The sequence below is a fragment of the Natator depressus genome, chromosome 2, assembly GCF_965152275.1.
Source record: "Natator depressus isolate rNatDep1 chromosome 2, rNatDep2.hap1, whole genome shotgun sequence".
Taxonomy (NCBI): Eukaryota; Metazoa; Chordata; order Testudines; family Cheloniidae; genus Natator; species Natator depressus.
In genome coordinates, this window is record NC_134235.1 from 259,182,424 (window position 1) to 259,198,817 (window position 16,394).

The 16,394-nt window shown below is 53.4% G+C and overlaps 1 protein-coding gene across 1 annotated transcript in view; it reads left to right on the forward strand.

Moving 5' to 3' along the window:
* Positions 1–16,394, forward strand: part of NBEAL2 (neurobeachin like 2) — a 168,536-nt gene that overhangs the window by 89,905 nt on the left and 62,237 nt on the right. The window contains 3 exon segments of the mRNA XM_074946450.1: positions 9,573–9,658; positions 11,323–11,629; positions 12,391–12,497. Coding sequence (XP_074802551.1) covers positions 9,573–9,658; positions 11,323–11,629; positions 12,391–12,497 — 500 coding nt within the window.

Here is a 16,394-nt window from a genome sequence, read left to right on the forward strand (position 1 = left end):
AGCCAGCAGTATGTGTTGAGAAGGTGTATTTGCATATTACCCAGTATCCCATTCTGCTTCTCATGTCCCTGTATCCCAGAGGAGTGGGGACTGAGTGCATTGTTTCAAATGCGGGTGGGGAGCGAATCTAGTGCTGGCGAAAGGTAGTAGTTTACCAGCCTTGGAGATTGGACCCACCTGTTTGTCCATGTAGCAGGGGCAGCAGCCAGTGTGCCTACTGCTTAATTTGAAAGACCCTCTCCTTGGGCGTCAGAGAGGAGTTGACTCTCCAGACCCGTTCAGTGTGGGCCCTCTCTGCTGAGGCTGTCTGCAAACGGGCAGGGGGTTCGTAATGTGGACGCTCCTCCACTGGGACGCTGAGCAAGTTCCACCGAGTAGCATTGGCCTGGTCATGTGTGTCAATGTCTAAATTTCTCCTGCAAGCCGTTGAATGGCTGGGTTTTGTTCTCGTTTTGCTTGGACACCAGGAAGGCTTCCTGGGGGCTTTCCTAGCTACCAAAGCCACCTCCCATCCCTTCTGGGCCCATTCTCTGTGGGCTTGCAAGGGGAATTCCACACAGTGGTTGGAGTTCCCTTTGCTCCTTGCTTTCCTCTGACTTTTGAAACCGTCTTGCCAAAGGCGCTGTGTGCCTCTGGCTGAACCTGGGAACACCTTTACCCCACATCCCTGGGGCCATAAATAGCCTTGTGTCAGTTTCTAGGCAAGGTTCCCCCAACCAGCGAAGAAATTTCCTTCATTGCCGGAGCTGAGCGCTCGCTGTCTCAGACTCTGAGCCTGACCACGTTGACTCTTTCCACTCAATAACTTCTGTAACAAACTTCCTAAGGAACACAGCACAGTGCCGGGGGGGAGGAATATTCCTGCTTGGAACCAACAGCTCAGAGGCTGGGGATAGGCCTGGAGGTTGGGAGCTAGTCTGGGGGCTTTCACTGGCAGTGCTGAGACGCACCACAAGGCGGGAGGCTTTGGAAGCACTTTAAGGGGGACTAGATGGAATATCCTGGCTGTTTGCACAAGAAAGGGTGGGCTTTTGCGGCTGAAGGGCTGGTCTGGGACGTGGAGCTCTGCACTCAGTTCCCAGCTCTGCTCCAGACTCCCTGCACCACCTTCCTTAGCCCTTCCGTGTCGCCCCCTCTGTAAAATGGGGGGAAACGTCCTGTTCCTCCTGCCCTTTGTCTCTCCTGTCCGTGTAGGTTGTAGGCTCAGTGGGGCAGAGACTGTCTTCCTGTGTCCAGGACAATGGGGCCCTGATCTCCGCTGGTGCTGCTATGAGCTCATTCATTTCAGCCTCCCTCCAGGAGAGGACGATGGCAGCAAAGACAGAGGGAGGGGGAACGCTACGCATTGGAGCAGCAGTGTGGGTGGCCCCCCAGTTCCCTTCCAGCCTCCTGGTGGGAGCCTGCACTGATCAGATGGGCCAAGAGCTGGCCATGGGGGATGGCTCAGTGGCTAGCATCGGTACACGCCGTGCAGTCTCCTCACCGTTGTGTGTTTGCTGTCTGTGGCCAACCAGGGTCAACCTGGGGCCCTCGTCTTGGTGCCATCCAAGTGATGATGGAGGCTCCGGGAAGTGTGACTGACCGCACCCTGCCAGTCTCATTGGGCTCTCCCCCGAGAGCTATGGCCACCAGAAATAACCATCTCTAGCAGCAGCCCAATAACATGTCTCACGAGGAAATGGGTTCGTCCTGCCCCTCAGAGTGGCATCGTCCTCCCTGCCCCAGCCAGCTGCTTCGTCCCCGAGGAGCAAGTGACTGCTTCTGGGGAGGAGGACGGGGTGCCCAGGCTGCTGCTCCGTCCCATTACCGTGTCCCTCTGCGTGCTGATGGCATCTAAAGAGGAAGAGTCTTGATTGAACGGGGCGGAGCTGCTTCAGAAAGCTGTGTGTGGCTGTCTTCCAAGGAGCTGCAGCCTATGAACCTCTAAACTTGACCCCCTTCACTTCACAAATTAACCTTGCCGTCCTTTGTACTGGAGATGAAAAGCCCAGTGCAATCTGACCGTAAGGGGGAGAAATAGCTGGTTGCTTGCCATGCTGTAGAAATATGCTTTGGACATTTTCTTTACTTTTTAAAAGCCCCATCCCCCACCCCAGCTTGGGGATATATATATATTTTTTTACATTAGAAACTCAGGTCTTGGCTAACCTGCAGTTCTTGGAGGACTCTGTGGCTGGCTGGAGTGAAACCTGCTTGAGGGAAAAGGATTATTTCTGTTCACTATTAAACTTTATTCTGTGCTTGCTTAACTCAAACACTGAGAAAAACAGACCTCTTTATGAACCATTCTTGCATCTTCAGTTAAGTGCTGCTTTCCCCTCCCCACCTTCTGTTATGCTTCTTCAAAGCACATGGAATCTTGGCCTACGCTCCCCCCCCCAGCCCCCACCCCCCAAAAACGTTCTGCTCGTTTGTTTTAGAAACGTCAAATCTCATTTTCCCTGTTCTTGGTGGAAGTCTTGTTGGAGGACCAGGGAGCTGGAGTAAGAGCTTTCTTAGCCTTTCATTGAAGGAGGGTTGTTTTTTTTTTTTTTTTTAAGAGCTTTTCTCCCAACAGTTTCTCGGGCATTGCAGTTAAATAGGCATTATGCAAAATAAACATAGTTTTAGACCATCTGACTTAAAACTTCATAGGTTTTGCTTCCCAGATTACCCAACCTCTTTCATTGTCCTGTACTTGGAACTCATCCAAGAACAAGACCTGAATTTCTAATGGAAAACATTATTTTTGAAAGGTTTCAGAGTAGCAGCCGTGTTAGTCTGTGTCCGCAAAAAGAACAGGAGGACTTGTGGCACCTTAGAGACTAACAAATTTATTTGAGCATAAGCTTTCGTGAGCTACAGCTCACTTCATCGGATGCATGCAGTGGAAAATACAGTATGGTCCATCTTGATTATCACTACAAAAAGTTTTTTTTCTCTCCTGCTGGTAATAGCTGACCTTAACGGATCACTCTCATTATAGTGTGTATGGTAACACCCATTGTTTCGTGTTCTCTATGTGTGTATATATATCTTCCTACTGTATTTTCCACTGCATGCATCCGATGAAAGTGGGTTTTAGCCCACGAAAGCTTATGCTCAAATAAATGTGTTAGTCTCTAAGGTGCCACAAGTCCTCCTGTTGTTTTTGAAAATACCCCTCCAGGCTTTTCTACAACACTATAAAGAAGGAAGAAAGTCTGCAAACACAATTCTCTCCCCATTTACAAGTTACTTTTTAACTAGGGTGTGAGAGGGTTGGGTTTCATGAAATATCCCTCCCCCCCATTCCCCCCCCCACTTTTCAGCATAGCCCCTCATTTTCTAAGATTAACTTGAATTCACCAATAACTTCCTGACTAACTGGAGGCCTGTGCTATCAGAGGAAACAGAGCGGGGGGTTTACAGAAAAACCCTGGATTCAGGCACCCCTAAACTGCAGGGCTTTGTGAAATCCACATCCAAGTCTGGATACATATTTTGAAGAAGCCCTACGCTTTACTGATGAACTGAATTGAAGCTCTGTATTTTATTATGGCAAATAAGCTACACAGGGTAACTCCTTGCATTGGGAGACTTTAGATTGGATCTTGTATTAAACATTTTTGGGTGGGTGGGGGTGCGTGTGTGTGTGACTGACTTACACACATGTTGGAAGTGACCATTAGAACTCATGCATCCAATGAAGTGAGCTGCAGCTCACGAAAGCTTATGCTCTAATAAATTGGTTAGTCTCTAAGGTGCCACAAGTACTCCTTTTCTTTTGAGCCTGGTGAGTATCTGGTTAGATAACAAATGGTACTTGGATGACTAGTGCAAGGGTAACCTCCCAGGGCTCAGAGTTTGGCCTGGCTCAGGATTAGCAATATCTATACAGTGCCATAGAGATACCCGGCACAAGTAAAGTCGGGGTTCCTGGCCTGTGGTGCTTAGTCTGAATTAGACCACACGTGCAGGAGAGGACTGAGCGGCGGGGGGCAGAAATCAACACCAGGATGTTAGCGCTGCTTTTAGAAGAGGCAGCTATTCCTATGGGGGCAGGAGCCCGTTTGCGTGGATTGATTCCACGTTACTTGTTGGCTACTCGGGTTTTTAATATTCTCTGTCGCAAGCTGGGGATTTATCCTCGCTGGTGCTCTCTCCTTCGCATGCTAATGGATTTGCTCTGTGCACCACCAAGCGATCTCCCGTGCAGCAGGGAGACCATAGACTCCAGATGTTTCAGTGTAGGCCTGGGTGCCCCTAATGCTTTATTTACCATTATCCATTGATCACACGGCACTGGAGTATTGGATACTTCTAGAGAGGGAACAGCAAACTTCCTTTTTCCTCCGGTATCTCAGCCTCTGTTTGGTGTACTCTGTAGAGGGGTGACATTGCATCCACTCCAAGAGCCCCTGCCAGGCGCCTGATGCCAGTCTGGTGTCTCTTAGGCAGGAGGGTACCTCGCTGGATGGACCCTTCTTAAGGCTACACACACACACAAAGGCACTTAATTTACACATCTGAGTTAGTGCCTCTGAGCTGCGAGGCTGCAGGGTTGTGGCTAGAGAACTTGCATCTGACTGCTGGGGGAAGCTAATCAATAGCCCCTTTCTAGTCATAACAGGGCAGAAAAAGCCCCTAAAACTACACAGGGATTTTTTCTTTGACCACATGGTGTAAATCCCCTTGCCCAGTTATTTTTAGGAGGGAAAAAAGCTCTTTGCATCCGGGCTGATTTCTCACATAGCACGTTCTGTCCCAGTGCCTACCGGGAGCGAAGGCCGTAAGCACTGCGCACCTGCAAGGTTGGGGCCCTTTGCGGCATTGTTAAAATCCCACCCTGTCCCACAAAGAATCGGGGGGCACCAGGGAAACCTCCCCTGAGCCCCACGTCCAGCAGCCCTACTAGATAATGAGCTTTCATGCACACGCTGTGCCCGGGGACAAGCGTCTCCAGACGAGTCTTCTCATGGAATTAATTGGCAGAATTTCCTTTGGGGGAAACCCATTTCTGGGCGGTGAAGCCTCGTGGGGTTTTTAGTGGCTGGTGTTTGTATCGATGCAGGTAGCTGGGCTTCTGACCATGTGCCTGCTGGTATCTTCTCCAATCTGTCTCTTTTTTCCTTCCCTTTTCCATAGCATCCTCCCTTCTGCCGCCAACCCACATACCCGACTCATAACCTCTCTTCTCTCGTCCATGCTCTTCCCCTTCTCAGCATCCATCCTGCTGCTTGTCTGGGGTGCTGAATGGGGAGCTGGGTTCTCATCCCAGATTGCTGTGTGGTGCTGAGGGCGGAGGGGCGTCTCCATGTGCCTTGGCTTTCTCGGCTGTAAAACGGGGGTAGTGCTAGTTAGCCCCTGTCAAGTTTCCTTCCCCCCTCTGAACTCTAGGGTACAGATATGGGGACTTGCATGAAAAACCCCCCAAACTTATTTTTACCGGCTTAGGTTAAAACTTCCCCAAGGTACAAACTATTTTACCTTTTGTCCCTGGACTTTATTGTTGCCACCACCAAGTGTCTAACAAATATAACAGAGAAAGAGCCCGCTTGGAAACTTCTTTCCCCCCAAAATCCCCCCAAGCCCTACACCCCCTTTCCTGGGGAAGGCTTGATAAAAATCCTCACCAATTTGTACAGGTGAACACAGACCCAAACCCTTGGATCTTAAGAACAATGAAAAAGCATTCAGGTTCTTAAAAGAAGAATTTTAATTGAAGAAAAAGTAAAAGAATCACCTCTGTAAAATCAGGATGGTAAATACCTTACAGGGTAATCAGATTCAAAACATAGAGAATCCCTCTAGGCAAAACCTTAAGTTACAAAAAGACACAAAAACTGGAATATACATTCCATTCAGCACGGCTTATTTTATCAGCCATTTAAACAAAACAGAATCTAACGCGTATCTAGCTAGATTGCTCACTGATTTTTTTACAGGAGTTCTGACCTGCATTCCTGTTCTGGTCCTGGCAAAAGACAACACACAGACAGAGAGAACCCTTTGTTTCTCCCCCCCCTCCAGCTTTGAAAGTATCTTGTCTCCTCATTGGTCATTTTGGTCAGGTGCCAGAGAGGTTATCCTTGCTTCTTAACCCATTACAGGTGAAAGGGTTTTTCTTCTGGCCAGGAGGGATTTAAAGGTGGTTACCCTTCCCTTTATATTTATGACAGCCTCCCTTTGTAAAGGGCTTTGACATCTATGATGAAAAATGCTGAGATCTCAGGTACACTCCTTGCTGTCCTTAAAGGGAAATGGTCAGCTCAGACTTGGCCCCAAATGTAGGTCTTGTAAAAGCAGCGTTTAATCATAGAACCATAGGGACTGGAAGGGTCATGTAGTCTAACCCCCTGCCAAGATGCAGGATTTGTTGGATCTAAACTATCCAAGACAGATGCTTCTACAGCCTCTAAAGTGCTTGGAAATCCTCCGAAAAATGGAGGTAGAGAAGGCCAAAGCTTGGCATTAAAAACCTACAGCCAGGGCAGGCCAGAGAACATCCCCGTCAAGGATTCCTGCACCATATCCTGGCCCCAAACCCCGTAATAACACTGCGCTAAGCTATGCTGTGCCTCGACAGCACTGCAGTCTCCTCGAAGTGAAACAGCAATCCCAGTTGGATGCCCAATTACCAGCTCCCTGAACCACGCGTGTGGCATGCAGAGATGCTAACGCCACAGACATTTAATGCTGAAGAGATGTTTCCATGAGGTTTTTTTAAAACTTCCATTGGAAAGGGCTTTATTTAAGAAAACACGCATCTAAACCCCATCCAGGTCTTTCCTGCCCAAATAAGTTTGCTTTGGAGGGGTAGCACATGAGACCCAGAGTGTGAAACTGACTAGCAACAGAAGTGAAACTGACCGGTCCCTTTGCCTCTGAAATGCAGAGATTAAACAGTGTAAAGCCACTGTTCTTTCCTTCTTACCTACCCAGGATAGTGGTACTTGTAACCCAGGTGAGTGAGTGATTGTTTCTAGCCAGACCGTGATCCTCCTAGCTCAATCAGTAGGTAATGCCAGCAGGAAGTTGTCAAGGGAAGATGTGAGGAATGATTACGTGACTTGGAGAAAGAAGCTCCAGATATAGCAAAAGGGGTGACTCACAGGAGGCGTCTTTCCTGCTCTCGAATCTCGGTGCATTGCATCTGTGTTGGTTGGATGGCTTTTAATCCATCTGTTGCGCTGTTTCTCCTTTCTCCCTTGGGTTGGTACTGTTTTCCCCAGTGGAGTGTGGAACACACGCTCTGCAAAGCCTCATGCGATATTCTGCACAAACCCTGCTTTGCAAAGGTTGTGTGACGTGTCCTTGGTCTTTTGTATTTTGTGTGAGTTCAGCATTGCGCATGATGGGCCTCTGATCCTGGGTGGGCAATATCCAGGGGATTTGGTAACTCAAACGGGAACGATAAAGCAACCAATATTAACTACATACACTTACCATGCTCGGTATACCTCATAACTGTGCTGGGGGCAGAGTTAAGTGACTTGCCCAGAGGTACATGGGGGAGTCTGTGGCAGAGCTGGGAATTGAATTTGCCTCTCGAGTCTCCCTCCAGTGCCTGAGCCACGAGGCCTCTGATGCTACCACTAGGAGGGAAACTATTGGCAAGGAAGTAGAACTATCGGCAAGTCTTGTAGATGCAGGTTGTGACAAACCCGGCTTTCGGTCCTGCCTTTCTGCATAGAGGCCCTATTGTGGGGGAGAGGGGAGATGAGTTGTGAGCTAACAGCCCGTCAGCTTTGTGTCTTGCAAGGAGAGCGTTGAAACGTGGCATCCTGTGAAGCGAGTTTGCACCGGCTCCCCTAGTGGGAGCGCCTGGGTCAGACCTTGTGTGTCCGGTCAGAGACCGGCGGCTGAGAGCTCCGCGGGTGCCGGGGGGAACGGGAGGGCTTGGCCTCTGTTTCGTGCATCGCTCTGGGCCTGCTGGGACTTGGAGCGGTTTTGTGGTCCCTGGGAGAGGCCGGGCTGGGGACTGGACATGCTCCAAGGACTAGAGATCAGGGTCATGTGCCATTGGTCTCGTCCCCACCTCCCCCAGCAGTCGCCGTGCCCCTCGCTAGGAGGGAAATGCTGCGCTCACCTCCTGGCTCGGCGGGAGAAGGAACCCGACCCTCTTTGGCTTGACACATGAATGTCATGCTAGCCCAAGGCACCGAGCTGGCAGCACTGGCTGGATGCAGGGCAGGCTTCCCCCCACGCTGCCTCAGCCTGACCTGCGGGGTTGGGGGAAGGAGTCTTCTGGCCTCATCAGTTCCTGGCTTCTCCACTGAGTCTGCCAGCAAGGGGCAGCTGATGGAGGTGGCAGCATAAGTGCTGGCCTGGGATGCACGAGGTGGCTGTTTGGGGCAGTGGAACCCCATAAGGGGTGGCCAGGTTGGGAATGGAACCAGGTGTGGGCAGAGCCAGACGAGAGGAGGAGAATATTTCCCTCTCCGACCGCCTGCCTCTGCAGGGAAGGGTCCCCGCACCGGCTTCGCACAACGGCCTGCTTCCAGGCGGTCCAGGGCCCTGAGTGATTTACTGGTGCTGGCTGGGCAGTCCCTGGCCCGTCCACCGTTAGTGGCCCTTGGCGTGAGCACTGAGGGGCTCAGGAGCGGGTCGCTCATCTGTTTATATCCTCCTGGGGTCTTGCCTGTAGGAAACTGGGTTTGGGCTTCCTGGAGGCGAGATGCTGCCTCCCAGAGTAGCTACACCATGAGCGCTCTCTCCCTGCATGCATGCCCCGAGTGCCCGTGAAGCTCTGTTTGATCCGCGCGCTCTGGGCTGGGTTTGACGCCGGGAGGGTTTTGCCGTTGGGCACCCGTTAGAATGAGAGAATTCCCCACCCCTCTGTCCCCCGACATCCCTATCACAGCAGGACCGAGGGAGCGTCCCCACCCAACAGCCGTACAGCTCTGATCTGGGGAGGGCGTTAGCTAATGCAGCCCCTCTCCCTCCCTGCACGGGCCGGGCTCCCTCCCGTATGTTCCCTAAGATCGATTTAAATAAGAGCATGTTTGCCCTTCAGTAGCATCTTCCAGCCAAGGAGCAGGGGGTGAGCTTTCCAAATAGTGAGTGAAGAGCTGAGGGGAAAGCTGTGTCAGCCTCCTCTTACAGATAAGGAAACTGAGGCTCAAGGGCACGCGGTGAGTCAGTGGCAAAAATGGAAATGGGACTCAAATCCTTGGTCTCCCAAGGACCACTAGCTCCCCATCCTAGCTGGCATGGGCTGCTTCACCTCTGGAGACACGGAGGTGATCTGAGTGTGCCCTAAATTACTATTTATGATGTGTAGTGTGGTAACGCCTAGAGGGGCAACCCAAATGAGGGCCGTGTTGTGCCAGGCGCTGAACACACACCCAGTGAGAGCCAGTCCCTCTCCCATAGAGCTCACAGTCTAAATAGACACAGCAGAGAAAGGAAGCTGTGTCATCATGGCTTTACTGATGGGGAAACTGAGGCACCAAGTGACACAGATTCTGATACAAATCCCCGGGAAGTCTTTCCATTGATTTCAGCAGGCATTGAATCAGCCCTGCCCCTCCCCCCGCCCCCCCCCCGAGAGATAGGTGCTTAGTCTCCGGCTGACAGGCTAAACTTCTCTCCCCTCTTGCCCTCTGCAGGGAGCTTTCAGGATGAAGGGCAGCTTCCTGAGGCTCTCCAGCTGCGACTCATCCACCTCTTTGGAGCCATTATCTCTGGAGCCAAGGTAACTCATCCCTAGCCCTTGTGGTCCCTTCCTTCCTGAAAGCCAAGCTCCGCTCCTGGGGAGGGAGAGGTGGGCGGGGAAGCGGGCGTGGCCATGTCTGATAACCAAGCATGGGGATTCCACACCCCTTCCCAGAGATCTTTAAGGACAGGGGGGCCGAACACCTGCCGGGGATGGTGTAGGTTTTTTGTGGTCCTGCCTCAGGGTACGGGGGCTGGACTAGGCGACCTCTCAAGGTCCCTTCCAGCCCCACATTTCTAGGACATAAAAGCAAACTGCTTGGATCCCTTCTGCATTTGTCTCCTGTTGTATGCTCCCCCCCACTTGCCGCCCCCCACCTGGTGGGATGTTCTTTGTGAGCAGGGGAGGTGCAATGTGCAGCTGGCTGCATTCGGCTGGCCTGAAAGCCCCACAGGAGCCAGTGCTGCCTTTAAATGTCCCTTGTGTTGTTTTAGGGGGAAAATACTTTTATGGCAGCAGCGCTTACGGGCCCCAGCAAGATCGGGGCCCATTGTGCTAGGTGCTGCACGCACATATAGAGAGTCCCTGCCCGGATGCGGTCACAGGTCAGCCAGGCTAGATGGAGGGAGGGAGAGGATGTTATCCTCATTTTACAGGTGCGGGGCTCAGGCCCCGAGAGACTGTGACACCGATACTTAGCCACCTGGAAGCAGTGTGGCTCAATGGATAAGGGCCCTAGATTGGGAATCAGGAGACCTGGTTCGTTTTCCCAGCTCTGCCCCAGACCTGCTGTGCGACCTGGGGCCCGTCACGTTCTCTCCCCGTGCCTCAGTTTCCCTGCCCATAAAATGGGGATAATGATACCGATCCTCCTGTGTGATCTAGGGATGAAAAATGCAATATGTCATGTCGACACACTTGCCCCGATGGGCATTCGGAATCCTGCCTTTGCTGAGCGTAGGGCTGAAAACAAGCGTTCCCGGTGTCTGGCCTCGCTTCACCCTGCGGGGCCCCGTGGGTCTGGGTCTCTCGTCCCATCCACCACATCTTTATTACTGGTGGGGAGGGTGATGCGGGAAGAGATGAGAGCACCGCTTGGATTTGGGTCCTGGGAGGAGCCTATGGCAGCTCCTGGTGCTTTAGGAATACAAGAGGGGGGAGGTAGGGATTGTGGGGCACAGGTTGTCTGAGATGGATTTGCAGTGGGTGCACTCCAGATATTGCAGATACCTTCCTTCAGTCTTCCTATCGTCCTCCTGTTCTCTCCTTTTCTTCCCCATCCCCACTCTGCTTTCCTCCCTGTAGGCTGCAGCCAGTAGAGGGCGACGTGATCCCATGGTTTTTTACCCTGACTGCGTTACTGCCCTCTACTGGACAGCATTTGCAGGACAGACCCAAGCCTTGAGCATTAGACAGATGAGCCCCGGTCCCACGTGGTCCAGCGCTCTTGCGGGAAGCTAGATTGTGCTTGCAGAGGGTGAGTCTCTGGCACCTGCTTAAGCCCAGATTCCCAACGCCTTGTGCGTGAATCGCACAGCCCGTGAGCCTGCTGAGCGCGGTGTGGGTGCGTTTCTGCGCAAGGCCCAGCGTGCTGGCGTGATCCCCACCGTGGGTCTGAGAATCTGGGCTCAAGCCCCTGCCCGCGTCTGGTCTGGGCTTGGTTTCCTGGGGCGCCATCTAACGGGGCTGCTTGGTTCCGACAGCAAAACGCCCTGCAGGTGATCACGCCGGCCTCCGTTGAGGCCCTCATGCTGGTGCTCAGACAGTGGTGCTCCCCACGGAATGGAGACACCAAGGACCCCAAGCTGCTGCAGCTAACCTTGAAGAGCCTGGTGGGAATGATTCACATCCTGCACGCCAGCAGCCCGGGCCAGCGCAAGGTGGAGATCAGGACCATCTTGGACAGCTACTTCAAGGTCCTCAACTCAGACCAGCCCATGGCCTCTCTGGAAGGCTCTCAGGCCACTCGCTGGGAGGAGGGGATGATTGCTCTCAGGGTGAACATGCTGGGTAGGTCGCTCTGGGAGGAGCTGGGCCTGGAGTTCGGGGGGTGGGGAGGTGGACAGGGCTCTGGGGTGGCGAGTTTTTCCCGCACAAGATGGGTACGGTTCCCTGACCGTGCACCACGCGGATGGGAGCCGCTGGGGTAGTGGAATGAGATGAGGCTGTCCCTGGGGTTAGTCCCGTAGTCCCGAGCAGGGCGATGCAGGCTGCTCTGTCTCCCAGGGCACCAGGGCAGTGTGGCTCGGCCGCTGCTGGGAGGGCTAGTGAAGACCGGACATGGCTATCCACCGGGTGTTAACCACCCTGGCTAGCCCTGCCAGAGGAGGGCTCAACCACGTGTCGTCTCTTCTTCACCTGCTGTTATGCTGGGCTCAGCACCAGCTCGCGGGCCCCTGGTGCTGACCGAGGCAATGCTGCCTGACGTAGGCAAGGCCTAGCCATTCATCTGGCCTCTTAAAGTGACTGCCTCTCTCCACTGGGCACCTCTCTGGGAGGAGAGGACGATCTCTGTACCCTGCTAGAAATTAGGCACCTGCCACTTCCCAAATTCCCTTTTGTCCCCCCAGGAGCTCTGGGGGTGGGTCGTGTGCAGCCTGCTAACCCAGCTATTGGGAGTGCTAGATAGTCCCAGCCTCCTGGGTGTCACTTGCATGGCCCTTGGGCCTTATTTCTGCTCCTCTCCCCACGAGTCTGCCATGGAGCGAGGCTCAGACGCTGCTCCCCTATCGGCTTGTGTTGATGGATGACTCTCTTCCTCTCACCTTCAGATGCAATTCCAGAAATGCTGAATTGTGGCGACCGGCCAGTCCTGCAAGCCATGTTCCTCAGCAACAACTGCTTCGAACACATCATCCGTCTGATCCAGAACAGCAAGGTACGCTCCCCGGTGCTCTCGGGTCGCAGGCGGCGAGGGAGGGACCTCTCCGAGTGTCCTCCTACCTGGAAAAACCTGAATCGGGTCCTTAAGCTTCAGGGCTGGTCTCAGCAAGGAGACTTGTTCTAATACCGGGCAGGTAGAAGTAACGGAATGAGCCAGGCACTCTGCGGGAACTTGAGCTGTTGACTTTGGGCTGCTCTCGTCCCCCAGAAGCCATTAACCGTCTCTTGAGTCAGAACCCCCACCCCCACCCACCCCCGAAGATCCAGGTCTGTCATGCTGTAGTACAATAGATCAGCCAGCTAATGACGAGGAAGCGGAGCGGCCGTTGTTCTGGATTGTGTGCCCTCTCCAAGAGGAGTCCGTAATTCCTGTGTTGCACATCCACCCGGACCCACTCTGCGTGTAGGTTGTAGCTTCAGCTTCACCCTAGATCTGCGTTTTGTCATTCGGCTTGCATGCTGGGAGACTGGTTTCCTAGGCGTGTGCACCACTTAGCATCCTGAGAGGCTACTACAGCACACGGGACCTCACCGTTATTGTGCTGCCAGCGTTGTTCCTCTTACACTAAGGTCCTGACCACCAGTGCACATTCAAGATTCCAGTCCACTTTTCCCAGGAGTAGGACTGTCAACCCTGCTGCCCTGGCCAAACTCCAGCAGGGCCCTAAGCTCCTTGAGTATTTTCACTTGCGATCAGCATCCTTCGCCTCCTGTCCTAAGCTGCTGCGTAGTGTTCCTGTGTGGTGGTAACCAGCACACCCTAGAAGTGGCCACGTGTCATGGCACGTGAAAGTTGATCCCGTGTTTGGCCTTGTGTGTTAATTTCAGGATCTTTCTTACTTGTTGCTAATGGAAGAGGTGGAAAGAGCCCAGCTAGGTTTTTGATCCCCAGGGTGCATGTGCAGAGCAGACAATTGGGAAAGATCTGTTAACTTGCTTACTGAGCGGGTTTGCCCTGGAAATGCGATGGGTGAGGGTATGGAGCTGCCACACTCCCATTTCTAATCGGAACCCGGAGTTCCAGCCCAGATGCCTGTAGTTGATTCACCTGGCTTTATTTGGAGGTCACTTTTTATTCATCTCACCATTAATTTGAAGAAAAAGGAAAAGGAAAAAAGACATCATCTTTGCTCTTCATTTTGTGCAGTCTGTCCTGCTGCAGTAGATCTTTGTGGCCCAGCAGTTTGCGTGGCATACAGTGCTTCCCTCCACGCAGGAGCTCTGCGTCCGTTCATCCATCTCGCTGCAGTTTCCAAGTCCAGGGAGAACACGCAGGCCTGGCTTTGGCCCGGCGTGTGTTCGTTCTGCCTGGAAAACCCCTTAAATCCTCACTTGTACACAAAAGGAAGATTTACAGTCATTCGTAACAAACCGAAAGCCGGACCCTGCTGCAATCTTGCTCTCCCTCTCGCCTGTGTGTTATTTTTAACTTCGGTTTAAACAAACCAGGTGTGGGTTGGCTGGAATTTTCCCATTTACGGCATTGACCGGAGTGGTGGCTCGGAACACGCACTGTTCACGCGTGTGTGCCCCCGCCAGGTGCCCCCTGCCCACGTTTGGCATTGAGAGCGCATTTCGGCTCCCTCTCTTCAAAAACAGGCGCTCCAGGGGGGCTCTTCGTTCAGCAGCTTCAACCAACAAGGTGCCGCTCGGGCCAACCCTGAATCTCAGTGACCACCAGTGGTTGCTGTTGCAAACGCTTGCAGCTGAAGAGAGGGTGTCTTTTCCCTGGGAGAGGTTGCAATTGGCCATGGTACCAAGTAGATTCCTAGATCTACAAGAAGCTACACCTGAAGCTGCTTCTGTGGCAAATGCGAGGGTGCCTTGCAACAGGCAAAGATGTGCGGGTGAACGTGGCTTGGAATTGGGGGGGGGGAGACAGGCAGGCACTCAAATACATTAAGGAGTAGCTGCGACACTCCCTTAACCAGCACTTCTTCCGTTATTAAAATCCAGGCCGTCGGGGGGGCGTTCTGAGCCCTTCGCAGCCCTGCCCGGGCTTTCGTCCGTTCTGAGTGTTTCCGAACTTACGCTCCCAGCCCCGGGAGCCCACCTGTCAGAACGTCGCTCGCGCCGATGAGCGCCGCAGCCCTGGATCTTGGCCACCGGTGGTGGAGAGCTAACGGATTAGCGCGGGGGGGGTCCAGAGCCATTCACCTTATTGAAGAGGGTGCTTGGAGCTGTATGTTTTGTGATGGGCTTCATACACAGTAATCAGCCCTTGGCAGGGGGATAGATGGTGGCATAACCCTGCTCTAAGGGTCTTGGTGAGGGCAGGGTGAGGCAGAGAGGGGGAGTGACTTGTCGGAGGCCACGGAGGCAGCCTGCAATAGAGGAAGGATGCGATCTCAGGACTTCTTGACTCCCGGTGCTGTGATCGGGTCCCGCCTCTCTCATTTGTGCCCTCCAGGTGTCCCTTTGTCCCAGCACGGCTGGAATAGTGCGCATGTTACACGACCTCTTTGGCACAGGCTCATGTGTCTGCAGCAGCCGCCACCTTGTCTTGGGCGTGCTCGGAGTATCTGCCAGGGTGCTACAGGCCCGCAGGCCGGTGATAGTGGAGGTGTTTAGAAGAGCCCTGAACGCAGCCAGCTAGGAGGACTCTCCGAAGGACGAGCAGCCCCGTGCTGGCTGTGGCTCAGAGCTCCCGACCAGACTCTTTCAGAGAATCAAGTGCAATTAAATGGTGCTCTGCTCCCTGCTGCTCCTTGCTCCCCCAGGCCCGCGGGATCAATCTTCGGGGATGCTAACAAGATTTTTCCACCTCTCTCCGTCATCTGTTGTCATCTCCAGCTGCGGCCGTTGCCGGGGAAATTGCAGCCCGGTCTTGTCCTTGGCAGAACTGCCGCTGAGCGAGGAGCTGCTGGCTACTCTCTGTCCGAAGCAGGCTGCTGCTGGGAGACGTGGGAGCAGGGGAGGGTAACTTATACCGGCCAACTTTTACCATGGGCTTTTTCAAAGCAAGGAGCAGGCTACTCTCCAGTGCTCCTGGGGGGCTCAGTGCCGCTCAGTCGTGACTCCGGTGGCCGAGGGAGGAAAGCAGGATGGCAACGTGAGGTGTTGGTCCACGTATCCTTGTCCTTCCTCTCCGATCCCATCTGCCCCCAGCTCTACCTAGCAACTCGCGGACTGGCTGCGTCACTTTGACTCCAGATTGCTTTCGGGACCGTTATATGGGCACCCTAGCAGGCGACCCAAGTCCCCATTTGTGCTGAGCAGCCTCCTGTAACCGTCTCCCTTTGATCTTCCTTCCGCAGATCCCTACGTGATTCCTCCTCCCCTCTTGCTCTCCGGGGTTCCCCGATCTTCCCTTCCCAGTAACGCACTGCTGCCCCCTCAGTGCGCCAGCCCCAGAACCCAGTGCCTCTGCATTCATCTGCTGGTGGGCCATGCAGGGGGAAGTTTCCTGCAGAGGCTTTGCTGCCTTGCTACAAACAGTGATGCATCATCTTTCCCCCGCTGGCTTCAGAGCTCAGTTACGCTGATTGCAGTGGAATGGTTCTGGTGCTGTGCTGGTGTCACCGTGGAGAGAAGAACCTCACTGCTGATAGTTCGGAGAAGGGCCTGTTTTTCCTGTGTCCTGATCTTTGCTCCCTAGATGAGACCATCTTTCCTTCCTCTGTCCCCCAAAAGCTAGGACAGAGACCGAGCCCTGGAACCTGGCACAGAGCGAGACTCATTTTTTTACAAGGCATTCCGATTCCTCTGATCCTCGCTGGTTTCTGCCCAGCCTTACCGTACTGGAAGAGCCAGAGAAGACAATGACAATCCGGTTCTTGAAAGCAAATTGATTCAGGCTGGTCAATGGGGCCAGACTGACGCTCTAAATTGGGGAGCCCTGTATTATCCCCGCGACCAAGACTGGAAGAGTTCAGGCTTCCCCACGCACATG